The 11,160-nt window shown below is 37.7% G+C and overlaps 1 protein-coding gene across 3 annotated transcripts in view; it reads right to left on the bottom strand.

The window, feature by feature from the left end:
• Window positions 1-411: 411 nt before the first annotated feature.
• JPH1 (junctophilin 1) overlaps window positions 412-11,160 on the bottom strand; it is a 61,316-nt gene continuing 50,567 nt past the window's right edge. The window contains exons 4-7 of one of the 3 annotated variants that reach the window (XR_014513886.1): window positions 10,026-10,666; window positions 5,998-6,079; window positions 2,889-2,984; window positions 412-2,701 (exon numbers count right to left, since the gene is read on the bottom strand). Coding sequence is in view for 2 of the 3 variants with exons in the window: in XM_083451092.1 (XP_083307218.1) it covers window positions 2,904-2,984; window positions 10,026-10,666 (722 nt within the window). In the remaining variant the exon portion in view is untranslated. The remainder of the gene's footprint in view (window positions 2,702-2,888; window positions 2,985-5,997; window positions 6,080-10,025; window positions 10,667-11,160) is intronic. The other 2 variants (XM_083451092.1, XM_083451093.1) reach the window with 2 other exon arrangements.

Below are 11,160 nucleotides of genomic sequence, written 5' to 3'. Positions count from 1 at the left end.
AAGGAAGTTTTCTATAGTTTATGATGTGATCTGTAACTTTACATGTGCTCATAGGGTAAAAAAATAGCTAGGATGAGTAATTTTGGTGAGTTACTATGCTACTTCGTTTGAGCCCACATAATGCCTCTGAAATGAGGGCTGTGGGGTGCTTTGTATTTAATAAATGAACAATTTTATAATAACTCTGGCCTTTCACTCATTCACTTTAAAGAAGCATTATTCATACCATTGAACAGGAAACTATATAAAGCATTTAATCTGTATGAGGCAAGGGAAAGCACGGCAGGTAAGACAAGAGATTTTCATTTGTAAATGATACCTATCGTTTGCTAATCAATTTCACATTCGTTAAGTTGGGGGGGGGGAACCACAGGCTTTCAAATATATATAAAGAGAAAACCCATATACACATTAGTAACAATTTCTTTTTATTAGAGCAAATACAGTTAAGAAAACTGTACATTATCCATTTTGGGTTCCAGAATTATAAATAAAGAAGCTCATTAGATAAAGAGTTCATTCACAGCAAGAAATTTTAAATAGACAAAGTGACATATCATTAAGTACATTGGCAGATCAATGAGCTGTCCAAAATGTAGTGTACAGTATACAACCATCTATAAATAGCCTTTTATGTAAAATACAGCTGTGCACATTTTAGAAAAATACCAACAATTTTTGATTGGAGCTTCATTTTTTAAAAAAGCTTATAAATCATACATATTTATAAATGGAAATAGCATGCTTAAATTTATAAACATTTTCAAAAGCCATGTCTTTTTTTTAAATAAACATGTAATAAAATTTAAATGTCAGTTACAAAATTATTTTAAGCAATAACTTAACTGGGGTGAACTGTAGATAAGAAAGTGTGTTTATACAGGACATCAAGGCTTGTTACAGTTTTAAAAACCTGAATCTCAATTAAGAAGTAGTTTTCTAAATTTCAAAGTAAAACAAGTTTTCCTTCCTTAACAAACATACAAACACAAGTTGTTAAACGTTTCATTTGCTGCCTTTCTGCTTTCTTCGCGATTTCCACACTGGTCAAAACACAGGATTCTCAAACCCACTTCTGCAAAAAATGCCACTGTATTACTGCCCTGCTTTGAGCTGTTCCAGGCTATAAAAACCATCCCTTATTCATTTCCATTTTATGGGCTGCCTCTTACAATTGCTAATGTAGTTATGAAGAAAACTCACTATTAAACCATGCAAATAATAATAGTAACATCAACAATAATTATAATTATAATTTACAAATAGGATAAAACTCCTGAAAAGTATTCTTTTCTCTCAGATAAACCCAAACCCTTTACTTTTTATTTCTAATTAAAATGCTGACTTTCAAAATGACCACTCCACGTACAATTTTCCTATAAGTAAACAAGCATGCTTTTGAGTAATATGGAATACAGTAACTACAGCAGGGAGGGGGGGAAATGGATCACATCATCAAACACAGGACTGTAAATCTAGTTAAGACAAAGAATCCAAATGAAAGTTTGAGGCTTAAGTTTTAACTGGCTGAGGTAAGATTACAGACTCATTTTAACAACATTAAAAGGCATCAAACTGATAATCAGTCATTGTTAACAGACTTAAATGCTCTACCTGAATGTATTCAACATGAAGCCTGAACTTTAAAAATAATTATTTATTATGTTAATGAACAGTTTCTATTGTGCAATCAGGCAAGACTGTAAATGCCAGCAAAATTTTGCAATATTGAGTTAAGATCCAAACTGCTGAGTGGCACACTTATCAAAATATTCTACCTTGCTCATCCAGTACGGCGATACATCCCGATAAATTTCACAGCATAAAAAAACAACTCTGCTTGCCACTGTCACTAGGAAGATATAAATGATGGCTTAAAACACTGTTGCATATTGCCTGCTAAGCCTTCGAGGAAGATGATTTTACCAACTTAGGTAAAAAAAATAAAAATTGTGAAGAAACTGAGCCTTCTAAGAAAATATCTATACTGCACATATGCTACAGGCTTTGTTTTTCTGAAGCAGGTGAAAACTACTGAAGTTTTCCAGGCTGGTCTACATTATTACATTATGGCTGTACAATGATTTTAAATAAATAGTAAATTAACAGAATCATGCATGAGCAAATGAAACACAATCTCCCAGAAAACTGCAAGGAGATTTTAAAAGCAGCAGGTAATGGAATAAGACTGGTGAGTGATGCTGCTAACTATTTCTTCTAATGAGATAGGAGTGAATACTGGAATCGCTTCCACAGCAACAGAATCCTCTGACCACATTCCTCTGGCAGTCGCTTTTCCCATCTCCCCCACCAAAAACATCAGACGGCAAAATAGTAAGGCAGCTGTTAGCTTCCATCATCAAAAGTGCAGCTCTGTACATTTCCAGTTTAGTCACACTCTTTGCTGGAACAGATGGAGTAACCAACGCAAGCTTGTGTGTGTGCACGCTCGTGTGTGAGGGGTTTTTTTTTCCACCTTGCTTGCTTGCTTCAGCTTTCAGAGGACCTCAAAGCCACAAATCCTCAGCAGAGGAACTGCTGCTCAGGCCCCTGGCTGAGTTTTCCAAGTTTCATCTCTCTTGTGTCCCATCCTAATTCCATGCCTCCTTCCCTGTGTCTGAACATGACTCGTGCCATTTAAAAGGCTGATGACACAACTGCCGAGAATTGTGGGCTTACGCCACTAGTTGTCATGACTTCACTGAAGGATCAAAACAGTTATATCATTAAGTAACTATGTTGAATCACATTCAGGCATAGCTAAAATTAAAGTGCCAAGAACATTAAACTTTGCAAATAGTAAAGCTTTGTCATTTGAAATGGGAAGGATTAGAACTGAGATTTGGGGGGAGGAGAGAATTTCAGGTGAAACATGAGACCATTCTTACCTTTCCTAATTCCAATCAAGTTAGAAAATGGACAAAAAGAATGGCTAAACCAATATTCAACAGCATTACCAGGACAATCATGATTGAATTAGGACCCTGAAAGTGAAATAAAATGGAGTTTGATTACATTCACAAAAAATAAGATAATGAATAGATCAACTGTAACCTTGAACATTGTGCTGCTTCTAAATTGTGTCATAATAGCAAAAACAAAAGATGTGACTCTTTCTTCTTTTACTGTGCCCTCTTGAAATGCTATTTTGAAAGCAATAAATTTTGTTCCTGATTCAACACATCTTTAGTGTGATTTCTTGAGACACCCAACTATGCAACATCTTCTATAATAGGAGAAAGTAAATAGAAGTGTGATTACCATATGGATTGAGCAGTTTTCTTCCTAGAAATCTAGTTATGCAGTGAAAAACAGAGCAACACTAAGGGCTTCAAACAGTGTATAGGTTTTAGAAGTGAGGGTGAAGATTGAAAAAAAAGTGGAAGGCTTCTACCCCATTTCACCTTGATAACTATTTGCTATACAAATACTGTAAATAATATATTTTGAAGGAAGGTTTTTCTGCCTTCGTGGCAAGTGGAAAAAACAAAACAAAATTTGCTGACATTTGCAAAAGCAAACAAAGATTAGCAAAAGAACTATACTGAAATGTTAGCCCTTGCAATGTCAGTCACACATTCTCCCCTCCCTCATCTGAGCCAGATTATACAAATCCTCTGCAGAGGAACATTTCACTTTGAGACGTTTTGCTGTTAATATATGTAAAAATGGTAAGAAAGCACAACCAACTTAACCATCACCTCTGCCTGAAATATAGACATCATTTTAATGGTTTCAGTGAAAGTGAAAAGATTATTATAAGCAGGTCATGCTTGGCCCATAAAAAGGTATAAAATTGCTTCTTCGTCTTTTTAAAAAATGTATTTCTTGTTGACTTCTCACAATTTAAAATATGTGGGTTTTCCTTTAACACAAAAAAGGAGCATATAGTCATCTGTTATCCTAATCTCCTCAAGTGGATCATGAAGAAGTGCTGTTTCTTCACCTTTCAAACAGCTGGAGCAGCACATTATGTAGAAGGTATTGGAAATGGCATCCTTAGGATGACTTAGTCCTCTGTGCCTGCAATGTGTAGCACATTGATCTGGGACCTAACATGAAAAACTCCCATACCACCAACTACCCGTTCTGGAAGGTGGCTGATGGTGGCCCAGAAACTCACCACAACAGGCTGCGTTTGGGATGATGCCACACATTACTGCCGTGGCAGTTAATACCTCAGCTCTAAACTGAGGAGAGCAGCCTCTGCTACACCATATGCATAATCTCAGAGCAACCTTCAAAGGCACATTTCAATCCCAATATGATCCCAGCATTATTAGGGTGCATTCAGATTCAGGGGATATTGAATTAGTTTTCCTGACTAGCACTTTCTCCTTTTCTAGCATTCCTTTCGTGCTGCAGTATCTGTTGCATTATGGAACCGTGGCCTTTTGACCAATATACTGGCACGTCAAGCTAAATTCCATTCACAGCAGTGGGTGTGGTGTGGCACAACAACAAACACCATTGGAGACAACTTCACAACTCTTCCACTCTTTCTGCACCTGTTTAGGGAAGTTTTTAATGTTTGATGTTTTAATTGTATTTTTAATATTTTGTTGGGAGCCGCCCAGAGTGGCTGCGGAAACCCAGCCAGATGGGCGGGGTATGTAAGTAAGTAAGTAAGTAAGTAAATAAATAAATAAATAAATATATAAATATCATGTATGCTTCTGTTCCCTCACGACTTACCCATAAAACAGCAGGGAAGTGATATATGACTATGCTACCCAAAATTTTGTCACTTTATGCCTGTGATTTTCTGCGTTAATGGGGCTACAAATGCATTGTATCTGGAGCCAATTAAACAACCAAATGATCCTAAACTTGAACTATATTCCACTAGAATTCCAGAAGCATCTTTTATATCATGTGAGAGCTCAAACGTAATATGGAAATCAACAGTTAGGGAAATGAAATTAACTACCATGTGAATGCAGCCTTAAATGTTACCATGGAACTAAATTTATGGATTAAGCTCAAATAAAAAGGTTATGCTTTGCTGGATTATGAAGAAAGATAAATGGAGAGTTTCAAGGAGTGAGAATGAGAATGAGAGAATGGGACGGGGAACCTTGAGCAATGCCAAAAACCCCGCTCTGAATTGCTTAGGCATTTTGGATTGATCAAAGAAATTGCAGAGAACTTTGCTCCACCCATGGAATTAAAAATGTGACTCTTATTTCTGGCTTTTAAAACATTAATAGTGAGACTTCAAAATGCTTTAGGGTGAAGCGCCATAAATAAGGCCTCACAGCTTTCTACAAGGGCTTAAAATAGAAAAAGGCAAAATTAGTCTCTGCTTTCCATGACTGATTTGAACAGGTGTTAGAAAGAAGCTGTAACAGAAAAGCGTTATGCATGCCCGGAATTGTCCATACAACTCTTATATAACAGTAAGCTTAAGGCATAAAAAAGGGAGGCATGTAAAATGAAGAAGTAATTAAAAGCAAAAACCAAAAAAAAGTACACCGCGGTATAATACAGTGACATATTGGCTCACTGTTAGGAGGCAGCATATTAAAAGAAAAAGACGATCAACTATAAAAAGCTAATGTTAGCTTTTGATTAGTCTACTATTATAACTAATAGTAGTTCTTATTTTCCATGCAGATTTCCCTTATTTATGGAGCACAGTGAAGGGGAGGGCTGTTGCTCATTGATTCCATGGCCAGTCTCTGTTTTCTTTGGCTAAAAGAACATCATGTACCAGGACAAGAAAGATATCCGGCTCCAAACTTGAAAAGCCTCTACCTATGAAAACAGACAGTATTGGGCTCTGTAGACCATCTGCTTGGCTTGATATAAGGTAGCCCCGTAACCCAACGATGTGATTTATTCACAGAGTTCTAATTTTTTTGTTTTAGAATCAGTGTATCCCTTATAAACTTATGTAGTAGTTTACCAATATATTGTCATATAAACAAAAAATCATTTCAGTACTCCAAGACTTATTCAAAACATTTTCTAGCACTTCTGATTAAGCTCTCAAACCTCATCAGATAGTATCTCCAATAGCTTTGCAGCTCTCATTTCTGCGGAATGATTCACTGGAGGTTCTCTGTTTCTGAAAAGGCTGGGAGAAGAGGTAGAATAAGGAAGGTAATTCCCCCCGCCCCCCAAGGGTTGAAATAGTACTGAAGACAAAAGGAAAATCTGCAAGCAACATTATACAAAACCTTTGTGCCAACTAGACCTTGGTAGCACACAAATCATTTTGGAAATACTTTTGATGCTCAAAATAACTGGAAGCTACACAGGAGATCTCCTGAGGACAGAGAGGTTATCTCTTGCTTTGAAATAAGTAAAAAACAAACTGAGCTACCTCATTTGTAGCACACATTCAATTGTATCCAATGGTGTCCGTGCAAAAGAAGAATAGCCTTCTTGCATAAAGGCACTAACCTTTCCTCTAATGTTCTTGGCAGCCTCCCCGACCCGCAACTGAGCTCTGGACGTAGGGATGGTGGTGGAATTTGCTAAAAGTCCACTTGCCCATTCTCTCTGAAGTAGTTTTGCTAGCAGTGACTTTCTGCAGAGTTCCCTGATACTTGTTTTTGTTCTTGATTTTTTTTTTAAATATGATGACATTTATTCCAATATAATTCAGTCAGCTACCATCATCAACATTTTAACTTAACTGGGTACTGCTAAAATGTGTGTTCATTTTAACTTCTGTCTCACTGAGGTGCTAATGTTACTCATTAACCACCAATAATTGTTTTATTTTTAGACTTTCTCTCATTTTTTTGCCCTCTGTGACACAGCAAAACTGCATACTGAAGGCACAGTCATCGTCTTACAGCTTCATGTGAATCTATAATAACTAGTAACCAAAAATGAGATTTTCTTGCATTTTGTGAACATTAAAATATAAGCCTGATGCACATATTTTTGTTATAATATTAATGCTTTACTATAACATTATAATAAACTGTTAAATTTTCTATCATCCTGTTTATACTTATTGTTTTTTCATTATTAATCATTGCAGAAATACAATCTGCGTCATTATATATATATATATATATATATATATATATATATTTCTGGGCAAAGTGTGTGAGTGGGTTGAAGGGGCAATCATAAGCACACGCTTTGGGCTGTGGTGGGTTGTGTGTGCGTGTGGAATCAAAAACACACAGCATCAATCCCTATATTGGTGGAGGACAGGTATTTCACTTGGCAAAATCCAAACCAAATTCATTCACTTGGCAAAGAATCAATTGCATTCTTATCTGGATATTTGGGAGACTCTCTGGAACAGAACTCAAAGAGCAGAAGAACTGTCAATGTTTTTGCTAACTCAGTAACTAAGGCCACGTTTCACCATCATCATGTTAAACTGGTATCACTTCTGTATTTATGTGTATTTTTTATCTACACAAAAGTTGCAGCAAATTATTTTAAATATTTCTAGACTGCCCTTTAGGGCAAAGCCCGTGTAAGGCAACTTACATGTAAGAAAACAATCATCTGTGAAATGACCATTAAGTTAATATTTCTGTTTTTCTTTCCCTCTTATGCTTCTAAATATTAGCTGTAGTTTGGTTTGGTATCCTTTTACTGTGCCCTGAAAACCAGTTTTCCACGATCAGCCGTCCTAGGATGACAACTCCTGAACTCACTTTAGCCACAGATTTCTTTGCACATTCAAAAAGTTAATCCAAAATTTCAGGAAGGTGAAGGAGTCAATCATCTCTGATAAGATTATAGCCTTTGGATTATTCTCTCACATCCTGAAATAGAAGTTTCCTAAATTGTTGCACAGTACAAACCCCATGTTTGCTACAAGAGGATGCACTGTAAGGGAGCTACAGTCTATCTCAGATTCTTTTCTAAAGCACCCATGCATGCTTACAAACATACATTTCTTCAGTTCACACATTGTATCTTAAAGATGTGAAATATTTGATGGGTACATATAAAAATATAACATGAGAAGCTTTCTTAGCAGTTCTGTGAAAGACAAGAAATTTATAATCTCATTTACAGCATAAACATAGCAATGTATGAATGAACCAAGGTAGTCAGCAAGGGTGTGAGTGTGCGAAAAACCCAATGAATCTTTGCTCATGAAAACAGAAGTTGTTTTCACTGGATAACATCCCTAAAATGATAGCCAGTAAATCTTGATTGGGGAAACAATCTCTAGTTTTGATTTATGAGCATAATTTGCTGTTAAAGAAAACTATTTAGTAAAATGAAGCCAATCCCCAGTGCTGAATGCAAACAATGCCAGTGAAACACTGGCATAGCACCAGCTAATGTAATTCCAATTTAAAGTGTGAAGCAGATTCCTCCCTCCCCAAATTGCCCATAAAAATGGTGTTGAATTGCCAATATGGCCATGTTTATCAGTGATGATAAAATTAGTATTTGTTCAGCAGTCCATGTTGCATTAGGTACCCTTCCTTAGGTGAAATCTCAAGAAGCCTCTTATCTGTGACTTTATTCCACACTGCTGCCAAAGCATTCAAAAGCTTGTCACTATGTGAGTGGGGTCAACCACACACAGATCCTTCCCATCCAGCTGTCACCCTTAATTTTAACCAGGTGGCAACTGCATGGAACAAACCCATGTGATAAGGCTTACAGCCCATGGGCAGACCCATTAGTGGCAGTGTGTGATGGAGTCATTGATAAGGAGCTTTCGTGCTGCTGCTGCAATGTCTGAAGGACATGTTAGTAATATGAAGAAGTAACTCAGTGTTTTTAGGACATTTGCAGATGGCAGACCTCCAGTGAGTCCTAAGTATTGCAGACACAGTAGTGGCAAAGGAAAAAAGAAATACTTACTAGTTCACCAGGTTTAAAAATGGTGGTGGTGGGGTTGCCAGTACTGTCCTATGCTGATCCTGCTAGCCTATTTAGGCTTGCAGCAATCAAAAGGGGGATTACATTAAACCGCAACCAGTCTGCAGGTATCAGGTGTGCTGTTAGAGCAGGAATTTGCAAGAATATCTGAATGGGGTACTTAGAAGCCGCCCAGTGACCTTACTATTGTAGGTTCTTTCATCTTAGGAAGACTTATAAAGCACATTCAGAACTTAGAAGCCCTCTTCAGGCTTCAGTGAAGCCAAGCTGTGTGAACATGGGGCCTGCATGTGTGCTCTGACCCCCTTCTACAGTTTAAGACCCCATGCAGACTTTTGGATGCCTGAATAGGGTTAATGTGTGTATGAAAAGTAAAAGCCTTTTGGTGAAAGAGTCACCATTGACTTTATCAGTATCATTGAAGTGTGGTGAAAGAAAGGGAGAATTCCATACACACTGCTTGCTTTCATCCCTGCCAAATATTTTATGAGCATATTTTACATAGATATTAATTTGATGTGAACGTTAAGAAAAATGTGAGCACTGAGATCAAACTGATTGATGTCGTTAATTTTATAAATGTCCCTGCTGCGAAACTGATTTATCCTGAGTACCTTTTCAACTTCCATAAAGGTAAAGGGACCCCTGACAGTTAAGTCCAGTCGTGGCTGACTCTGGGGTTGTGGTGCTCATCTTGTTTTATTGGCTGAGGGAGCCGGTGTATAGCTTCCGGGTCATGTGGCCAGCATGATGAAGCTGCTTCTGGCGAAACCAGAGCAGCGCATGGAAATGCTGTCTACCTTCCAGCCAGAGCGGTACCTATTTATCTACTGCTTTTGAACTGCTAGGCTGGAAGGAGCTAAATGCATGGGTCACCTTGAATGTGAGGAGTGTTTTTTAATACCTTATTTCCACGTGGAAAAGGTTTGTGGTCAGTTAGGACTGCAGAGTCCAGTCCTAAAGAACAGGAATCCAGAAAGGGTTCTAGTTAGGCTTCAAATTAACTGCTTCTCATTTGTACCCTTGAAGGTGAGAGAATTCTGATGGAGATGTAAACTAAACTGAAAACATAAAACATAGCAGGCAAACGCCACCAAATACACTGAATATGGCTGGCCACTCAGAGGCCAACTCATCTAAACAGAAATACCTTACATGGTTTCTGGCCTATGCCCAGACTTGAACTCTCAGTGCTCAGTACCTACCATACTGACTTCTCTCTCCACTGAAGAATAGAAGTCATTATTTGCGGGATTCTTTGGTGCAACAGATTCAGGCTTCTTTAATGATTCTTTGGCATCTAACTGAATCCCAGATTTGTTGGGGCTTGGCTTCTGAGCTGATGCTACTAGTGCAAGTGCAGAAGATGATGGGTTGGCATGGTCCTCGTCTTCCCCGAGCTCAAATGGGTACCTTGCTGGATTCGGTTTCACGTAATAGCCATGGTAATGATCATGCAACTCCCCATTCTCTGTGTGGGTAGGATTGTTGCGGGGTGACAACTTTGGCTGAGGCTTTACCATCATATCCTCCTTCACAGGTGCTTTCGAATAAAGAGGTTTGTTGACCACAGGTGTCACATTTTCACTAGGTAAATTCTTTTTTTCTTGGATTAGTCTGACCTCAGAGGAGGAGTTTTGCTTTTTGCCTTGTTTTGCAGGGGAAGGCTCAGCGGAGGGGAGGGGGCTTTGCCTTGGGCTCTCTTCCGGGGTCCCAGGAGGTGTAGTGCCTTTTCGATAAAAGTGAGGAGATTCTTTTGGTGTAGGTGCTTTTTCCTGAGCTTTTTCTTCAGGGTTTTCCTTAACATCTGCACCTTCTTGAAATCGCTGCTTGATATAATCAGGACCTAAATTTAACAGTGACAAAAGCAATTAAACTTGAGCACTTGTATCAAGCTACTGAAACAAAAATAAGGAGATCAATAGCAAATATAAGTCTAACAGACTTATAGTTTTTACTCTCTTTTGCTGTTGTGGGATATTTTACTTTTGGATTAATTGCTTTTACAATTAAAAAAAATTTTTTTTTCAAGAAATAAAATCATAAATACTAGTGGTTTTCTTTTTATGCCCTTCTTTCAGCTAAAACATAGGGAAAGCTTTCATTAGTACTGTATTTACAGATGCAGCTTTTAAACGCTGCTGCTTCCTTGTTTTGTGTTCTCTGTCAACAAATGCACTTGGAAACTTTTCATCAGAAATTGCATTTTGAAATCAAATCAGTGGCAAGACATCAGAGAAACCTAGGACTCTGCTCCCATTTCCACCCCAGAAAAAGAAATGTGGACACAAGTTCTGATATGACACTTTCTTTTCTACATCCTGATTTCAAAAAGTAAGC

The sequence above is a fragment of the Podarcis tiliguerta genome (assembly GCF_965153285.1).
Source record: "Podarcis tiliguerta genome assembly, chromosome: 7".
NCBI lineage: Eukaryota > Metazoa > Chordata > Lepidosauria > Squamata > Lacertidae > Podarcis > Podarcis tiliguerta.
The sequence above is the reverse complement of the archived record's forward strand: the minus strand, read 5'-3'. Positions and strand labels throughout refer to the sequence as shown.